This window comes from Lithobates pipiens, unplaced genomic scaffold (genome assembly GCF_037356315.1).
Source record: "Lithobates pipiens isolate NorthernLeopardFrog02 unplaced genomic scaffold, aLitPip1_a1.2 Scaffold_18, whole genome shotgun sequence".
NCBI classification, from domain to species: Eukaryota; Metazoa; Chordata; class Amphibia; order Anura; family Ranidae; genus Lithobates; species Lithobates pipiens.
Window position 1 is genome coordinate 315,681,024 of NW_027507758.1, and position 20,375 is coordinate 315,701,398.

Here is a 20,375-nt window from a genome sequence, read left to right on the forward strand (position 1 = left end):
TGAGTGGGAAACATATTTGTTTTCTATGTGCCGTAGCAATGACTGACATTACAGTGCAGAAAAATGCCACTGCACTATGGGTGATTGGATCCTAAGAAGCCCAGAAAATTAAAAAAAAGGAAGAACTGATTAGAAAAGCAAAACTTTAGACAGGATGCAATAACTGCAAGTAATGATCTTTGAGATGCTGTAAGGAAGTCCACAAAATAGGACCAACAATATATATCATCCTCAGCAAAGTTGACCAAAAGGAGAGAAAAAGATCATTCTTAGGACATCAAAGGAAATATATACCTTATTTCACAGTAACCTAATGGCAAAAGAAGACCAACATTCGAATACCTTTGCTGTGGCAGCAAAGAATTTTCTTTTACTCTTAAACAGGTAGACTCAGCAGTAATAAAGCATAATAGATCATTTATAAAAAGAGATTTTTTTTCAGAATGCATGACATAGTACACACTATAGTAGTATTGGCCACCTGTCTGCTACCTCCTGCTCGACATCCTTCAATTAAAGAACACTAAAGAATGGGTGCAAAATTGCCAGCCGACCATTAATCACTTTAGCTCAGGAGTAGGCACCCGGAGGCCCTCTAGCTGTTGCAGAACTACAAGTCCCATCATGCCTCTGGGAGTAATTGTAACTTCCAGCCTTGCAATGGCTCATGGGAATTGTAGTTCCACAACAGCTAGAGGGCCCCAGGTTGCCCACCCCTGCTTTAGCTAATAGGGTGAGCTGTCAAAATACAATAGCATCAGCAGGAGATTCTTCCATCAGCTCTGTATTGTATGGCTGGAGGAATCTGTTGGATTGTTTTCATTTAGCCCACATGTGCGTATACCTCGTTTTACCATCTTCATAATTTAAGTATATTTGGTCACTGCAACAAGAGGTAGGCAGGCATTGGGCAAATTGGAACATTTTGGCCTTTCTTAGATCCTCAGACTGACAGACTGATTTTGCAAAATTCAAGTAAACCTTTTGTTTTGAAAATGTGACAGTATTTTTTTCCTGGTGATGTACCAGCACAATAAAAAAAAAGGATGTATTGATTTTTAAGTAAAGCAAGAATAGATCTTCCACAAAAAATAAAGTATAATAGGAGAGTGATAGCACCAGAGCACCAGGAACTACAACCATTGGAGCAGACACGGAGTGAATCTTGCTTCTATCCCACATATCTTGATTGCTAAATTGAAGGAGCCGAGTGCAAAAATTGTCAGCCGAACAACACCTGCATTCAGTCAGATGATGGCACTGTTTGGGTATTTTGACAGCTAGCTGAGCCGACTGTCCAAAAAAGCAGCAGGAGATTTGTCCATCTGCATTGGGTAGAATAAATGGAGGAATTAGTTACATTTTATTCTGTTTAACTTGAACAGAGTTGAACAAATTGAACAGAAAAAATCTATAGATGTATGGCCAGCTTTAGATAGATAATATTGGCTCACCGACAGTCCCATTTACTTTAGTAGGAGGGCAGGTGATGCGGCAGTAACATAACAAGGTGAGGGACGTGGTGGCAGCAGGTGAGTGGATGCCCACTAACAGGCACTGCCATGATGGATATGAAATGACAGGTGCTCTTTAAATGTAAGGACTGTTTTTTGCTGGTAGTTAGAATCTTTAATATTTGCAAACATAATTAAGGTTTCCTATTTAGAATAATAAACTGTCAGGTTAGTAAAACAGCAATATCAGAACCGATTTTAGGTTAATAGGTTTAATCAATCACACATAGTTGGAGAACTACTCAAATTATTATATTTTATTAAAATAATAACATTATATTACATATTTTTGTATTTACCTAAACATCAATGTTTAGTAATTGCAGTGCATAAACAAAATATTTTTGAAAAAACAAAAAATTTAAAATGAATTTATCAGCTGGGTCCACATAAAAAAAAGTCCTTTCATTACAGCATGTCATGATGTTGTTTCATTTGGGCCACCAGGCCTTGCATCTCTTTGTTACATTGCTTGCATTTTGCATGCATACCTGCTTTACCCTCAGGTAGAGGAACTTTATTAAAATATTCCCATTTTGCTCCTCAAGGGAGGCATAAAGCACTTAAAGCAGAAAGCTTTATAAACTGCTTAGAAGCTTTCACTGTTGATTTTTACTGCTTGCCCTTCCTCCTCACACTTAGAGCTTATACAGATATATTTCTCTTCAAACGATCACACAGTTTGTAGTGTACATATATTTGCAAAATAATGGGATAAAGGAATATTCCTGAATTTTGTTTTATCTCATGGTTACTGTCAAAATGGTGTGAATGCATCAATGCAGTGCATGTTATCTCACCTTGCAGAGCTTGGGTTCATTGAATGACCAAAAATGTAAACATTGCAGAATATACAGCCTAATGCTACATTACTAAGCTGCATTTCATGCTGAATAAACTAAATTGTTAATGCATCTTAAATAGAAAACTATCTTTAGATAGATTTTTACTCCAAAAGCATTTTATTAAAATAAATTTGATAAAAATCAAAAAAATCAAATTTAAATAAAAAAAATCCGTTTTTTTTTGTTTATTAAAAAAAAATCATTGATTTTTATCCACCCTGTTTTTACAGAATAATTTAATTTTAAACAAAGCAGTTAGAGACATAAAGGTGATCAAGAAGGAAATAGCCTTTATGTGACTCATTCACTGCAGTTGGTCTTCCTCATACCATGCAGCTTTAATGTCACTGCTTCCCATTCATAATGCAGTTCTCTCCCAACTAATTTGGATTCAGTGTACAGTTGGCTATATAATCATGGTAGAAATTCTTTGTTTAAGAACATTCTTTATCTTTTTTAATCATTAGTGGGGTCAAATCGACATTTGCTTTTGACCATAGTGACAAGAAATTTTGAAGAAGCAGGATAGCAAATTTTCTTGAGTGAACACATTTCTGACAGTGAATGTGATTTTCATTGCATTCATTCAAAAATTAAAATGTAGACTTCCGGTTCCGGCGCCACATGAGGAGGAGGTAAGCGGTCACAGCTCCCGCCGCATACCACCTATAAGTCAGCTATAAAGCAGCCATCCACCTCGGGGACCCACCCGACTATCTGGGGAAGACCCTGTGCCCTTCATGGACCGATTTGTAGAGCGATCCGGACACCGATCGCTGACCGCCACGATGTCCGCGACGGCGGACGCGGACGAATCCTCGGCCAATATGGCGCCGGCTCACAGCCTCACGGAGCCCTCGCAGACATGCCCTCTGCTCCCAGGCACGGAAGCGATTCCCTCGGCCGACATAGCCCAGGCAGTGGTCGCTTTACTTACGCCCACGCTGACATCCTCTATTGACTCTGCAATACAAAAGGCTATGGAGCAATACCACAGTGAACTACAGGCCCAGGCGCAGCGCCTTACACAGGCTGAAGAGCGGATCTCCCTCATGGAGGATGACACCACTGCTCAGGCTGCTGCTCTTGCTCGCCTCACCCGTTCTACCAGAGACCTGTGGATCAAATTAGACGATTTTGAGAACCGAGCAAGGAGGAACAATTTGAGAATAGTGGGACTACCTGAGTCTGTCTCCACCGCGCAACTAATGGACCTCTGCATGGTAACTATCCCTGCTCAACTGGGCCTTTCTACTCCGTGCGTAGTGGAACGAGCGCACCGCCTAGGCCAGCCCTCAGAACAGCGCAACAAGCCTAGAGCGGTCATTGCTAGATACCTGAATTACGCGGACAAACATGCCATCCTGCAGAAGTTCCGCTCCCAACGCACCCTAACTGTTGATGGCGTTAACTTGCTTCTGTTCGCTGACTACTCATCTGAAGTCATTAGGCTGAGAAAAGCGTTTTCACCAATCTGTGCCTCCCTCTTTAAGAACCATGTCAAGTTTACTCTGGCCTATCCGGCGGTTCTCCACGTTACTTCTCCCAATGGCACCAGACGCACTTTCAACTCACCCTCTGAAGCGGAACGCTTTCTCAATTACCCCGCAGACATGGATACCACGAATGATCCCTCAACGAAGAGTCCCTCTTCTGGACTGGCGACCGATACTCAGGCTCCCACCGCTAACCAGCTGAGCCCTTCCAAACTACCATACAAGCGCAGTCGCTCAACCACCCAGCACCCACGTACTGAGCTCCGCTGAACTCGACCCTTCCTCCCTCCTGGTTCCCGACCTGGATGTTGGTAATGTTAGGATGTACTTCACATTGCTGGTACTGTCCGCCACTGATCTTGTTGTGCGGTCCTTCATGGGATGCTTGCCAATGAGACTGTGCCTACACACTGTTGTTATGTTTGGCGTTTCTCTTTTATTTCTTTAATGCAGGGGCATTTGCCCTTATTGTCAAACTGTTCATGATATGTTTTTTTGGTTCCCGGAGATAGCCCGCCTAGTTCACCTACACGTTTAATTGTCACATTTTTGGCATGCCGATATCGTGCTGCCCTTTTGGGGCTCTGGGGGCTTGTCCCCTCCCCTCTCCCACCCTCCCAGTCCTCCCCCCCCCTCCCCCCCTGGGGCACTGATTTGTGTTCTCTCCCCTCTCTTACTCCCCCACCCTTTGCCCTCCCCGAGGATCATATTCAGCTTCTCCTAGGGGGTGCATGCACCCGCTGGGAGACTTGTACCTTAGATGCATCTCGTGTGGAAAAAGGTGAAGTGGGCTACGGCTACTTTATGGTGTATACACCAAAACTGTTATTTTTTATTACATGCTGTTTGGTTCTGTCCCCTTTTCCCCTCTCTTCTGTGTCCTGCTCCCCCTTTTCTTTCCTCTCTCCCCCCCTCTTGTACTTGGTTACCCTTGGAGATTTCCCTATCTATGCGTACTCCCAGGTGCCTTTCAATCTATCTCAGAATTGATTTAATGGTTTTATTTCCACCTATTACCACCCCTACTGATCCCTATGGCTAACACCACTAGAGACCAATTTACTATAGTGTCGTGGAATGTTAAGGGCCTTCGGTCACCCACCAAACGCATGAAAGTTCTCCGTCACCTGAAGCGGTTGAAGGCTGACATGGCGCTCCTACAGGAGACCCATTTAACCGACGGAGATCTTTCACGCCTCCGCAAACTTTGGGTTGGCGAAGTTCTTGGTTTCCCGGCTGAAGGCCGCAAGGCGGGGGTGGATGTTCTGCTCCACAAACGCCTACAATATACCACCCGTAACGTTCGTACAGACTCATGTGGTCGTATGATCACTTTGCACCTTACCCTGGCCTCTAAAGACATTGCTATAACTAACATATATGCGCCCAACTCCCCCGACTTGTCGTTTTTCCAGGAACTGGGAGCCTGGATCTCCCAAACACCTGAGGCCCTCCACCTGATAGGTGGGGACTTCAACTCTGTTATGTGCCCTTCTGAAGATAGAACTTACCGAGACTCCCGTACACCTGCACCCTCGGCCCTCGCCAACACTGATGCCACCCCCCTTGCCCGTATGATCTCATCGCTGAACCTCACTGATGTCTGGCGCTTGTCCCATCCTACAGAACGTGAATTCACTTTCTTCTCACCCCCCCACAAGTCATTCTCGCGTCTTGATTATGTCTTTGCGTCCCCGGCTCTCCTGCCGTTGGTGGGAGATCCCTACATCAAAGACATGGTCATCTCCGATCACTGCCCCGTAACGGTTAGCCTACTAAACGTGAAACCTCCCTCATCTTCACCCGTATGGCGCTTCCCCTCCTATCTGGCTGATAATGAGGATTTCAAACAGATGCTACTTACTAGTTGGACCGACTATGTAGAAACGAATGGTGAACACATCGCCACTCCTAATCTCTTCTGGGAGGCTGGGAAAGGCAGAATCATAGCTTATGTGACACAATATAAGAAACACTCAAAACAACACTATTTGCAGGCCAGTGAAAGACTTTGCTCCATGCACCTCGATCTCCTTCACAACCGCACGCAGGCTAACATTACTGCCTGGCAGTTAGCCAAGCAGAACTTTGACCTGTGGGCGGAAAGGCAGGAGCAGATTGCCTCCTCCTTTTTGAGCATGCGACTTCACAAATATGGCAATAAAGCGGGCAAGCTTCTGTCTCTGCTTTGTGCGGGCTTCAAACGGCCCACCCATATCCACGCCCTGAAACACACCGATGGCTCCATTGTTACCTCCCCTAAGACGATTAGCAAACTTCTGACCGACTATTACACATCCTTATACGCGGAAGACCCCATAGATCACACAGTCGCTGACCAGTTACTTTCAAGGGTGAGCTTGCCACAACTGACCGGACCACAATTAGACGCTATTAATGCTCCCGTCACCCTGGATGAAATTAGGTTTACGATAAAATTGATGTCCCCTTCTAAAGCACCAGGCCCCGATGGATACTCAGCCGAATTCTATAAACTTACCCGAGACTTTATCCCTGCTACCCTATTCAAAGTATTCACCGCCCTCTGGGAAGGTGGGTCATACCCCCCTACGGGTTCACAGGCCCACATTAAGTTAATCACCAAAAATGGCAAAGACCCCTTACACCCAGGTTCGTATAGGCCCATTTCCCTTATAAATGTTGACGTTAAGATTCTATCCAAAATTATAGCTTCAGGCCTAGCCACCATTCTCCCCACTCTCCTGCACCAGGCCCAATCAGGATTCACAACTGGTAGATCGGCAACTTTGAATATTCGCAAAGCACTACTGGCATTGAAAAGAGCGAAACTATGCCCAGAACAAGATTTAGCCATCATATCCATTGACGCCGAAAAGGCCTTTGATAACATTAGTTTTGCCTGGCTCTTTAAAGTGTTGCAAGCCTTTGGCTTTTCAGGCCCAGTTACGCACTTCCTATGTCAGATGTACAACGCCCCGACTGCCAGATTAGTTACTCCGGACTTTGTTTCGCCCACTATCCCTCTCACCAAAGGGACGAGACAAGGCTGTCCCTTGTCTCCCCTTTTGTTCAATCTAGCGATCGAACCCTTATCTAGACTTTTGAATTCCCCCGACGGCGTCAGCGGAATTGCGATTGGGGACCAGAACTTACAGTCTGCTCTATTTGCAGACGACATTTTACTTTTTTCGTCCAACCCTCCGGCTGATTTTGACAAACTTCGTGACCTATTTGCGTCGTATCACCTATGCTCAGGATTCAGAATCAATTTTGATAAGAGTGAGGTTCTTTCCTTAAATCCGCGAAAAGCCATTGCCTGGCAATCATCTTCACCCTTCGCAATGGCACGGCACCATATCACTTACCTGGGAGTGCGCATAGGTCGGGAGCCCTCTTCTCTTTATACCCTTAATTACCCACCCTTGATTGCTAAGATTACGCAAGAGTTAGAAGCTTGGGCAGGCCTGCCGCTATCATTCTTTGGAAGATGTCATCTTTTCAAGATGGTCTCCTTTGCGAGACTGCTGTACCCGATGCAAACCATCCCACTTTTACTTAAACACTCTGATGTACAGAAGATACACAGGGCCCTATCCACTTTTCTCTGGGCCAACAAGAAACCTCGCATTGCCCTTCAGAAGTTATGCCTTCCAAGCCTGACGGGGGTGCAGGCCTGCCCAATCTCCGTTTTTATAATCTCTCGTGCCTATTGAGACAGGGCCTTGACTCGATAGCGGGTAAATCAAGATATTCAAATCATAACTTTGAGAAGGCGTTGGTACATCCATACACGCTTCCTGCAGTTCTCCATTCCAACATTCACGCTCTACCTGATCATCTTAAGTCCAATGTCCTTATCCGGGACACGGTGGTGGCTTGGAGGGAGATTCGGAGGCTCTTAGGACTACCTGCTAACATTTCCATTCATTTACCCATCCAAGGCAACCCTATGTTTCCACCCTCTACCATTCATTCGGCCTTTGACCACTGGGGGAAGCAGGGTCTACTCAAGGTGGCCTCCCTGTACGAACCTGGGCGTGGAACACTCAAATCCTTCCAAACCCTGTCTCAGGAATTCTCGCTCCCTTCTTCCCATGTGTTTCACCACTACCAACTATTGAGCTACCTGAAAACGATAGGAGGGTTACGCCCGGATTGCTTACGCAAGTCACAACTGGATGCTGTGCTTCAACAAGGTGACTACTCCATCTCTACCCTCTATTCCCACCTAATCATGTACCAGGCGGACAAGTACCACATTACCCCTTTTAAGCAATGGGCCTCTATTTTCAATGACATGAACCTACCTGAAAGAATCCTGAAAGGATACAGACTTGTTCACAAACTTGTCATCTCGGAGAAATGGCGGGAAACTCAATTTAAGATCACTCATAGAGCTTACTACCCCTTCCGCACAAACAATGTGGATCCCTCGCAAGCCAAATGTCCATGGTGCTCCCTGGATCGTCCCACTCTACTGCACCGTTTATGGGACTGCACCTCAATATCGGCATTTTGGGACTCGGTTCTGGACTATATCCTGCACATCAACAAAACACCTGTACCTAAGGACCCACTTACCTGCCTGTTTAGCTGTGATCCTCCACCCCTGTCGCAGATGTCTCCTCGTCCGGTTACCCTTACTCATTGGTCCCACATATGCCTGTTGGCAGCTCGCAGGACTATTATGAACTGCTGGATTTCCACGACTCCACCGAGCCTACCAGGTGTTAAACAAACCCTGCTCTCCCTGTTCCACATAGAACGACTTGATGTTATTTCATCCCACTTCAACTCTACTCCCCGCTTCTTTGCTAGATGGAGGGACTTTATCGAGCAATCATTTAACTCGGAGGAGATCACATCCCTTGTTTATCCCTTTCGATATACAAGCTGGTACCTACGCCACAATATCGGCAACGCACTGGGGAGACTCAGGCTGGCGTCCTCACAAGCCAGCTCATCTCCTTCAAAGGACTCTGCTCTCTTGCTGGACCAACTTCCACCAGGTATACTCGACCCTATCTCTACTGAACCAGATGACATGCAATCCTCTACTCATCCCTCTACATTTCCATAACCCTCCCTGGACTCGTGGATCTGCTTATACTAGTACTGTTCTCATGTCCTACATGTAGGGGACTTGTGTTACTGTTTTTTGCTCTTGTTTTTATTCCTAAGTAGGGGTGATATGCTTGCCGAGAGCCGTCTTTTTCACTACCCTTCCTCATCATGATTATGAGAGGGTTCTCGCCTCCCTGGGTACCGTTCCCCATCCCCCCTTCTCCCCCCCTACCCCCCTCTCCCCCCCCTCCCTTCTATTTTTTCTTTCTTCTCTTTTCCTTTTCTCTCTTTTCTCTCTGTTAACGACTAAACCGCATGATGTCGCGACCCTTCGGGTCATCAGGATGTTGTATTCCTTTTTTCTTTTCTACCATGATACTGTCATACTGTTCAACTGATATGTATTGTTAATTTTTCAATAAAAATATGTTTTAAAAAAAAAAAAATTTTTAATGTTACAAACAAATTAAATTTAGAAGTACTTTCAAACGTCATTTGCCATGTCTTTGAATGTACTGAGAATTTTGATGCAAATGCTCATACAAATAAATGATCTATTATACTTTATTACTGTTGAGTCTACCTTGGTGCATTTGAGGCCATGCACCCACACAAATGTCATTTGGAATCAGAGGCTGTGTCCATGCAGCCTCTGCATCCCAATAGACAACAGTGAGACTGCCACCATGGAGATGTACGCAATACCTGTGCATCCCTGTACTGATAAACACAGCCCTGCGCGGGGCATGAATGTAAACAAGGCCTAAATTCATTGCCATGGATCAGCTTCTGAATAGTAAGATATCTTTTGATTTTGTTTTATTTCTTATTCGTAAGGCTTAGCCCTTGTACACACGGTCTGACATTCCGACAACAAAATCCATCGGATGGACAAAGTTGTCGGAATATCCGATCGTTCGTAACGTGATGACGTTATTTATTTACGACGGGACTACGTTCAGGCTAGTAGCCAATAGCTTTGGTCTCGTAATTTGATCTGAGCATGCGTGGCACTTTGTCCGATCGGGATTCTCTACAAACGATCGCACAAAGTCCGATCGGATCATGTTGTCGGAAAATTTTATAGCCCAGCTCTAAAACTTTGTCAGTCGAATATTCCGACGGAAACAGTCCAAAGGAGCCCACACACGGTCGAATTATCCGACAAAATGGTCCGATCGGACATTTTTCATCGGAATGTACGACCGTGCGTACAAGGGCTAACAGGAAATTTTTTTGCCTACAAGGAATTTAATAAACCATTTTTTCTTCTCATGTAGGGACTGAGAGAGAGTGTCTTTAGCTCTGTGTTGCTTAAAGGGGTTGTGTACACAATCACTGCCAGCCCCACTGCTAGTATAACCTATAGTATATACTGAATGCTGTTTTGTAAAATTCATCTTCTAAATACCTTATTCCTTCTCCCCGATCAGCAATCACATGTTGCTCTCTTCCTCCGATGTATGTAATAGGGAGGGAGGGGCTGAGATCTCCCTCTGACATTTCCCGGGCAGTCACGTGACCTCCCTCTGTAGTGCATACATAAGAGGAAGACAGCGACAGGTGGTCACGTGAACGCTGATCAGGGAGAAGGAATAAGGTACTTAGAAGATGAATTTTACAAAACGGCATACAGTATATATTACAGGTTATCCTAGCTGAGTGGCTGGCAGTGATTGTGAGCAGTAATGTTTGCACTGCTTGGAACGGTGCTATAAGGGGGGGGGGGCAGCTCACACACACAGAGCTGACAGGCAGGAATGGGAGGGGGGAGGAGGACACAGGAGAGCAGAGAGGAGAGCTGTGGATGATGGAGGCACGTAATAACACACTTACCAGAGGGCAAGCTTGGATAAGCCTATATGATGGATTGACATCCAGACACCAAACCAGCAGCGTCACCTCTCTGTGGTCAGCACCGAAGGTAAACTAGGAATCTCAGGTACACGGAGCACATACCAATCAAGGGCTCATAGGGATGGAAGAAAGCCAAGCATAGTGTGAATCCATATAGATCATTTTATTTAAATATAAAAAATATCCACTTACAAGAAATAAGTGGAAAAAAGGCATTCATTAAAAGCAGTTTGCCAGGCTGCTTGCATACACCCATTCATATCCGGGGTCGCGATGACGTCAGCACGTCAACTACTTACCTTGTCCCCAGGATCCTGCGATGTCCTCCCGCTGTGTGTGCGAGCTGTGTCCTCCACTCGATTCATCAACAGTGCCAGGCTCCGTTCCCTGGGAGCGTCGCAACGCACGGGGACGGAGCCAGACACCAAATTCAAAAAGTGAAAAACACAAAGCACGTAAAGTACACTGTAATTTTACAGATTACATTGCTGTATCAAATCATTTCACATCCCTTTTGTCCCTAATGCTTTGTCCAACGTCCTGCATGCAGTTTTATATTATATATACTGTTCTTTCTGCCTTGAAACTTGAAAATGTCCATAGCAACCAAAAAGCAACCCTTTATATCAAAAGCAGTTTTAGACCAGCAAAAAACAGTGATAGTAAATTAGAATCACTTGCAGAATTGATCGATAGTGATTTGTGGGGATATTAGTCATCAAACACTGAAAGTAACGACAGCGACAATTCTGCAACTGAGCAAATTTCAGTGTTTTTGATATGATTATATTATTAAATATATTTTATTATTATTATAGTATTATTTGTTATAATTATTTATAGTTATTTATTATATTATAATTAATGGTTTTGTGTTTCAAACTTTATCATACCCGGGATGTCTTCTAGACTCTTGTTTGGACAGATTTAAGTGAGTTATTACTAAGAATTACAGGCCTACAATATAAAATGCCAAATTTCTATCTAAAACAATCTACTGCTTTCAGCATCAAATATCTGACATAATAATACCGCCAGGGAGGTTAAACTATGTAGTGCAAGACCTGCCTGACTGAATACAATTTAAAAGTGTTTAGGTTTGGCTGCATATTAATATGGTTTTGGTAAATCTAAAGGAAAAATTTACAAGAAAATTGTAAAATAACGTATGGCCAGCCTAAGCTCTGGGAAAAAGTAGTGCAACTGCACTGGCAGAGTGCACAGACTACTTGCTTTTTGTAAATCACCCCCATTCTGTAACACAGTTAGCTGAGAAGAGGCTAAGTGCAGTGTCTTTTATTACAATTTTTGTTTAGAAAGTCAACTTCTTTGGTAACATAAATTCAGTGGTCATCAATATATATTTTTAAATAATTTCTGATGAAAGAAATACATTTATTTAGATGAAAGTATTTAAATTAGTTCCTTTATATGCAATTATATATAATTATAATAATAAATATAATGTAGCTGTAACTACCCCTTAACCAATGTACTAAATATGACACTATAGCCTTGTGTTTAGTCATTTTCCTGGTTACTTTACCTTTTGAATCAAATTTTCAACCTCAAATATCACTTTACAGTTCCAGAATTATATTGCCATCTGTTGCATCTCAACCATCATGTGAAAATACATCTTTTGATAGGCATGAAGGACATGCCCGTTCAAGTTATTGCTGCAAACTGCAGTCTTCCAAATAATTCAAAAGAAATTTACATGTTTTATAAATATTTTTTATATTTAGGATCAAAGGGAGCGTACATATTCTACATTGAAAACAAAATCAACATCTGCTTCCATCAATAATCTTCGACCTGGAACAGTTTATGTGTTTCAAATCCGAGCCTTTACTGCTGCTGGCTATGGAATGTACAGTCCTAGGCTTGATGTCACCACCCTGGAGGAGGCTACCGGTAACCTTTCAACTTTTTTCTACAGTATGTAGCAAGTTTACTTGTAAAATATCCATTCACAGTAAACAAAATAATATATTTTTTTTAGTTTACATTGGTTACATTAGTTATAATAAAGTATGTGAGAAAGTTACATTGTGCTTCTGAATATTACTGGTTTGTGAAATCAAGTATTGTTGAAAGTCCTATGTTTTTGTTTTGTTTTGGACATGTGCTTGCATATTTTTGTATATATACAGTATCTCACAAAAGTGGGTACACACCTCACATTTTTGTAAATATTTTATATATATATATATCTTATCTATCTATATCTATCTATCTATCTATCTATCTATATATATATATATATATATATATATATATATATATATATATATATATATATATATATATATATATATATATATATATATATATATATCTATATATATATATCTTTTCATGTGACAACACTGAAGAAATTACACTTTGCTACAATGTAAAGTAGTAAGTGTACAGCTTGTATAACCATGTAAATTTGCTGGCCCTTCAAAATAATTCAACACACAGCCATTAATGTCTAAACCGCTGGCAACAAAAGTGAGTACACCCCTAAATGAAAATGTCCAAATTGGGTCCAATTAGCCATTTTCCCTCCCTGGTGTCATGTGACTTGTTAGTGTTACAAGGTATCAGGTGTGAATGGGGTGCAGGTGTGTTAAATTTGGTGTTATTGTGCTCACTCGCTCGCATACTAGTCACTGGAATGAAGTTCAACATGGCACCTCATGGCAAAGAACTCTCTAAGGATCTGAAAAAAATAATTGTTCCTCTACATAAAGATGGCCCAGGCTATAAGATGCTATATATGCCAAGACCCTGAAGCTGAGCTGCAGCAAGGTGGCCAAGACCATACAGCAGTTTAACAGAACAGGTTTCACTCAGAACAGGCCTCACCATGGTCGACCAATGAAGTTGATCAGCGTCATATCCAGAGGTTGTCTTTGGGAAATAGACAAATGAGTGCTTCTAGCCTTGCTGCAGAGGTTGAAGGAATGGGGGGTCAGCCTATCGGTGCTCCGACCATACGCTGCATACTGCTCAAATTGGTCTGCATGGCTGTCATCCCAGAATGAAGCCTCTTCTAAAAATGATACAAGAAAGCCTGGAATAAGTTTGCTGAAGACAAACAGACTAAGGGCATGGATTACTGGAACCATATCCTGTGGTCTGATTAAACCATGATAAACTTATTTGATTCAGATGGTGTCAAGTGTGTGTAGCGACAACCAGGTGAGGAGTACAAAGACAAGTTTGTCTTGCCTACAGTCACGCATGGTGGTGGGAGTGTCATGGTCTGGGGCTGCATGAGTGCTGCCGGCACTGGGAAGCTACAGTTCATTGAGGAAGCCATGAATGCCAACATGTACTGTGCCATACTGAAGCAGAGCATGATCCCCTCCCTTCGGAGACTGGGCCACAGGGCAGTATTCCAACATAATTACCCCAAACACACCTCCAAGACAACCACAGCTTTGCTAAAGAAGATGAGGGTAAAGGTGATAGACTGGTCAAGCATGTTTTCAGTCCTAAACCTTATTGAGCATCTGTGGGGCATCCTCAAACGGAAAATGGAGGAGGGCAAGATCTCTGACATCCACCAGCTCTGTGATGTGGTCGTGGAGGAGTTGAAGAGGATTCCAGTGGCAACCTGTGAAGCTCTGGGGAACTCCATGCCCAAGAGGGTCAAGGCAGTGCTGGAAAATAATGGGGGCCACACAATATATTGACACTTTGGGCTCAATTTGGACATTTTCACTTAGGGGTGTACTCACTTTTGTTGCCAGGGGTTTAGACATTAATGTCTGTGTGTTGGGTTATTTTTTGTTTTCAAAAGAGTTTTATTAAAGTTATTAACAGAAATACAAAGTCAGCAAAAAGCATCATATTTCAACATTGGCATAAAATGTTGGAAGACCAGGTGATCAAAAGTAATAAACACATGACAGAGACCTGCTAGGTCAACCATAGATAAATGATACCCTGTATAGGTCATGGATTCCAACCATTAATCACAATAGTAACGAAAATGACAAGGTAACGAGCTGACCATCATAACCCAATTATCAAAGAAAGATCATGACAGGGAGAAGGGGGGGGAGAGCAGAGCGAAACAAGGGAAAAGAGGAGAAAAAGTAGACAGAAAAGAGAAGCAAAAAGGAAAAACCTAAGGTGCGATCATCTCTGTAAACGGAACATGAACCAAGGGTTCCATTTAAGGTCATAGATGTGTTCAGTATCATGTAGAGTGTGAAAGATCTTTTCAGACAGCATAGTCTGATCAATACGAGTGAGAACCTGTGCTAAAGGTATAGACGGGGATTTCCAGTTAAGAGCTATAGTCCACAGCACAGCAACACAGATAGAGTGCACTAGTCTTATAAAATGTTTAGGGGTGTCGGGGGGGGTCTGGAATAGAAGGCAGTGGTGAAAGGAGAGGGACAGTGTTCGGCCCGCGAACCCATCCATCAGCCTTAAGACCTCCTGCCAGACAGGTCGAATTAAGTCACAATCCCAAAAAATGTGTACAAAGGTGCCGGGTTGATTGCATCCTCTAAAACAGTTAGGGGATGTAAGGGGGTAAATCTGGTGCAAGCGTACCGGGGTATAGTACCACCTAGTGAGAACCTTGATGGCCGTCTCCCTAACAGTCAGGGATCTGGTGCATTTGCGCATGTTATTCCAACCTTCCTCCCAGTCCACCACTCCCATCTCCAAAGCCAGTTCCTCCTCCCAGCGAGCTCTATATCGAAGGGACTGGCACTCCGACTGTCCCTCAAGGGCCCTATACATCAGAGAGATCAAACCCCTCTGTCGTGGGAAATTGAAACACACGTCCTCAAAGACAGTGAGCTGTGCCCGAGGACGGAGTCCGTACCGGGAGAGGAAGAAGTGGCGTATCTGCAAGTATCTATAGCATTCAGAGTCCGGGAGTTGGTGCCGGGCCTGCAGAGTCGAAAATTGAACAAAGTCGGGGCCCATCGCAAAGTCTTTCAGCTGGGTAAGACCACAACGGACCCAAATATCGAAAGATTCAGGATGGAGATAAGCCGGGGGGAACCTAGGGTCGCCTAGGAAGGAGGCCCCTAAAGAGCGCCTGTCAGAGAATCACCAGACTTCAACGTCGGCACTTCCCCGTGCGCCTGCGGGGAAGAGCTGCACAACGACGCATGCATATGCGTCGTACGACACAATGTCGTACACGCATGTGCAAGCCTATGCACACGGCTATGGGCCTTACCTGATTGGCCTGACAGTCCTATAAAAGGCATCAATGTGCTCTGTGTCTTTGCTGGTTCGTCTCCTCAGCTCACCTGTGTTCCTGTGTTCCTGTGTTCCTGTTTCCTGTTTCCTGTTCCTGTTGACCACTTCCTGTTGTGACCCGGCTTGTTTGAAGACCACTCTGCTTCTCTCCTGATCTGACCCCTGGCTTGTTTAAAAGGACTTTCTGCACTTAGCCTTGCTGGCTCCCGGACTGATACCTGTGCTTGACCCTCGGCCTGTTTCTGGAATATCTCTTGTCTCACGGACTGATACCTGTGCTTGACCCTCGGCCTGTTTCTGGAATATCTCTTGTCTCACGGACTGATACCTGTGCTTGACCCTCGGCCTGCTTCTGGAACATCCTTTGTCTCACGGACTGTACCTGTGTTTGACCCTCGGCCTTCACTCCAGGTATTGGAACCCCTGGCAGGCGTTTACCTCTACCAGTTCCAAGATCTTCTGCACGGGCATCTCTTCCTTCAGTGGACCTGCTGCATTCCAGTCACCTGCTGGCAACCCGTGCCTCTCTGTGCCCTGTACCCGCTGTTCCATCCTCAGGGGTACTGTGCACCCAGCTGCAAGGGAAGCCGCTCTCAGCACTTCGGCTTTGGTGAGTACCTGACAGCGCCCCAGTGTGATGTCGTATTTCTGTCTGAAGCGGTGCCACAATTGGAGGCAATCCGCCACTATAGTATTGCGCGTGGTTAGAGTCAGGAGGGGAAGATTGGTAGACCACATAAGGCCGGGGAGATAGAATGGAGTGATCGAGTCACCCTCAAACCGCACCCAGGGGACCTTAGAATTAGGGATCGACCACTGTGCCTGCTGAGTAAATCTACAGGCAAGGTAGTACAACCAAATCTGGGGCACCCCTAGACCCCCATTTTTCGTAGATCTATAGAGTACCCCTCTCGCAAACCTGGGGGGTCTACTGTTCCAAATAAACCTATTGAAATGAGACTGCAGGTCAAGGAGAAAGCTCTTAGGGAGCTTAACCGGTAAAGAGCGAAAAAGATAAAGCAACCTGGGCAGGATGACCATTTTGAGGGCAGTGATACGACCTATAAAGGGGATACGTAAAGAAAGCCAACTTCTCAGGGTGTTTTTAAGTTTGCTAATCAGTGGGGGATAATTGACCCCAAAGAGGTCCCTGAAATTCCCGGGGAGACCAACCCCCAGATAAGAAATGTGGGTGGAGGCCCAAGTAAATGAGTAGTTTTGTTTAATAAGGGCCAAATCATTGGGTGAAAAGCCTATAGGGAGGGCCACGGATTTAGTTACATTAATGGACAGGCCAGAGATTTTCTCAAAATGAGACAGAGTCAAGAAAAGATTAGGGAGAGAGACATGAGGGTTAGTAATAAACATCAAAACATCATCCGCATACATGCAAAATTTATACGTTTCGGGCCCCTTAGTATAACCAGTGATATCAGGATGTCTAAGGAGAGCAATTGCGAGGGGCTCCAGGGCTAAGGCAAAGATTAACGGGGAAAGGGGACACCCCTGTCTAGTGCCTTTACCTATGGGGAAAAATTCTGAGTTACAGCCGGGCAACTTAATGCGAGTCATAGGATTATTATAGAGGGCATGGAATCCTGCCAGAAAGCTGCCCTGAAAGCCCATGAGAGGCAAAAGTGCGTCTAAATAGTTCCATGTAACACTGTCAAATGCCTTCTGTATATCTAAACTCAACAGGAGGAGCTTACGTGAGAACAAGTTGGCATCCTGGATAACATTGGAGGCAAGGCGTATATTGTCAGTGATAAAACGATGTGGAATAAACCCAGACTGGAAGGGAGAAATTAGAGAAGGGATAAATTTTGCTAGCCTGTCAGCTAAGATTCTGCTAAATACTTTGATATCATTATTTATCACGGAAATTGGCCTAAAGTTTTGAGGTAAATTATGATTCTTATTGGGTTTAGGGATCAGTGACATGTTAGCTAACAGCATTTCCTCTGGGAAGCTACCACCTAATAGAATCGTGTTGAAAAGTTGCATCATTCTGGGGGCTAAAATCATGGAGAATTTCTTGTAATAGAGGGCTGAAAAGCCGTCCGGACCCGGGGCCGAACCCAACTTCAGTGACTTGAGTACCCCCAAGATTTCCGGAACAGTAAAAGGGGCATTCAACGCCTCCGCTTGAGAGGAGGAGAGCGTTGGGAGAGGGATGTCTTGCAACCAGGACAGGTCGTCAAGAGAAGGAAGTGTATGGGGGGCTTCTAGGAGTTTGGAGTAGAACTGCTCAAAGATCTTAAGGACCTCCTTGGGATGTGACGATACAAACCCCTCATTATTAGAAAGACGGTAGACGTGAGGCGGTCGAAGTGTGCTAGACAACTTCCTAGCAAACGAGGTCGAGGCAGAGTTGTTGAATAGCAAACTGCGAGCCTTGGCCCAGCGTAGCGTCTTCTCAACCTTGGAAGACAACAAGGAGTCGAGTTCCAGGCGCTTCTGATCTATGGAGCGCCTGGACGAGTCCAAGTGCAACGAGGATGCGTCTTTGTATAGGTGATCCAATTCTCTGGTCAGTTCTACTATCCTAAGTCTGTTTGCTCTATTCCGGGCCGCGGAGAGACTAATAAGTCGTCCCCGGATGACGGCTTTATGCGCCATCCAGAGGGTCGCGGGTTGCATGTCCGGGCGAGCATTCAAGGAGAAATATTCCTCCAGAGACTGAGCTACCTGGGCTTCCACACTTGAGTCCGAGAGAAGGGATTCATTCAATCTCCAGGAGTGAGGCGTGGGGGCGAGCCTAATGAACTCTGTGGTAAAAGAAATTGCCTGATGATCGGACCAAACACAGGGGTGGATGGAGGCATCCACCGAGTTAGCAAGAATAATTGGAGTGGAGTAAATGTAGTCTAACCTCGCATAACTGTTATGTGGGTGGGAGAAAAAAGTATACTCCCTGCAGCCTGTGTTGTGAGCTCTCCAGGTGTCGGTGAGTTGCAGTTCACGTAGGCCCCTGGAAAGCGACTTCGGGAAAGCTCTAGAAGCGATCGGTGTAGATGAACGGTCGAGAGTGGCGTTGGCAACTGAGTTAAAATCACCACCTACGATTAAGTGAGGGGAGTGGTATTGAGCAATCTTCTCAAAAAGTGACCCGAAGAACGTGGCCGATCCCTCATTGGGTGCGTAAATACTAGCAATAGTAAGTTCCCTGTCGTGGACCACACCCTGAATAATAACATAGCGGCTCTCAGGGTCTTTAAATATATGTTTGACCTCCATCGGGAGGGAGGAGTGAAGGAGAATGGCGGCACCCCTGGTCTTGGACGAGTGGAGCGAGTAAAAGGCTTGAGGGAAGTCCTTATGGAAAAATTTAGGGTGAGAGGAGCGGGAGAAATGCGTTTCTTGGAGCAGAAGGATCTTAGCTCCAAGGCTTTTATAAAAGGAGAAGGCTTTACGCCTTTTGGATGGTGAATTAAACCCCTTGACATTATGTGAAACACAAGTTATTGCCATAGCACATAAAAAAGGACAACTATAGTGGAGAGGTCATGAATGGTGGTAGGGGGAGAAGGGGAAACTCTCGGGGAATACTCGTCCAACAGGTGCCAGAGACACAGGGGGGCCCTCATATCATCCACAAGACAATGGAAAAATAAGACACAGTGCAATAAAAACAAGTGCATAGGGAAAGTACCAATCTTAAGTATAAAAGGCATCTGAGTGAATATAAGAGCATAGAACAAGGAATATGATCGACCTAAAAGGGAGAAAATCAAAAAACATAAAAGAGGGGAATATGCGTCAAAAGGAAAGGGCCCAAAGCCCAAGAAGGGCCAGGGGCAAGACATTAAAGCTAAGTTTAATAGCGTGTGGAGAAACATAGCCACACCAAAAAAACGATCAAACATCGAGACCACAAGGTCTCGTGTCCAGTAGGGTTGCGCAATGGTAGGAGGTGCCCACCAAAGAAGCAACCGACCACTGGGAGGGGGAGCCATACAACAGCTCCTAGGGACTTGTAAATGGCTGGAGGATTGGGTAGGAAAAACCTTAGGACACATAAGGCCCCCACTCCGACAAGCTCCACCATCGCCCGATAGGACTGAGGTGTGGAGCAAGCGGGAGCTAAGGGGGGGAAACAGTATAAAACCAGAAACTTAAATATACACTACCCCGTACCATATAAACACGAGCAGCATATAAACAGCCATTGAGGACTTATAACAAACCACAGTCTGAGCCTTCCAATAAAGAAGAGCAAAACAACCTCATCGAGGACTATTATCCACCCGATCATCTGCGCCGTATCTGATTCTACGTCTGTCTCTTCTGGTCGGAGGGGTTTGCCAAATAGGCGTAGCTCTGGGGGTGGAGGGTAATCTGCGAACCGCCGCGGCGTCCAGAAGCCCCAGCTTCACCAGGATCTCCTGACCCTC

The 20,375-nt window shown here is 44.7% G+C and overlaps 1 protein-coding gene across 9 annotated transcripts in view; it reads left to right on the forward strand.

Annotated features, from left to right (window-relative positions):
* EPHA7 (EPH receptor A7) overlaps positions 1-20,375 on the forward strand; it is a 276,731-nt gene that overhangs the window by 204,125 nt on the left and 52,231 nt on the right. For 5 of the 9 annotated variants that reach the window (XM_077487229.1, XM_077487233.1, XM_077487234.1 and 2 more), the window contains exon 7: positions 12,507-12,699. In XM_077487229.1, coding sequence (XP_077343355.1) covers positions 12,507-12,699 — 193 coding nt within the window. The remainder of the gene's footprint in view (positions 1-12,506; positions 12,700-20,375) is intronic. The other 4 variants (XM_077487231.1, XM_077487232.1, XM_077487236.1 and 1 more) reach the window with 1 other exon arrangement.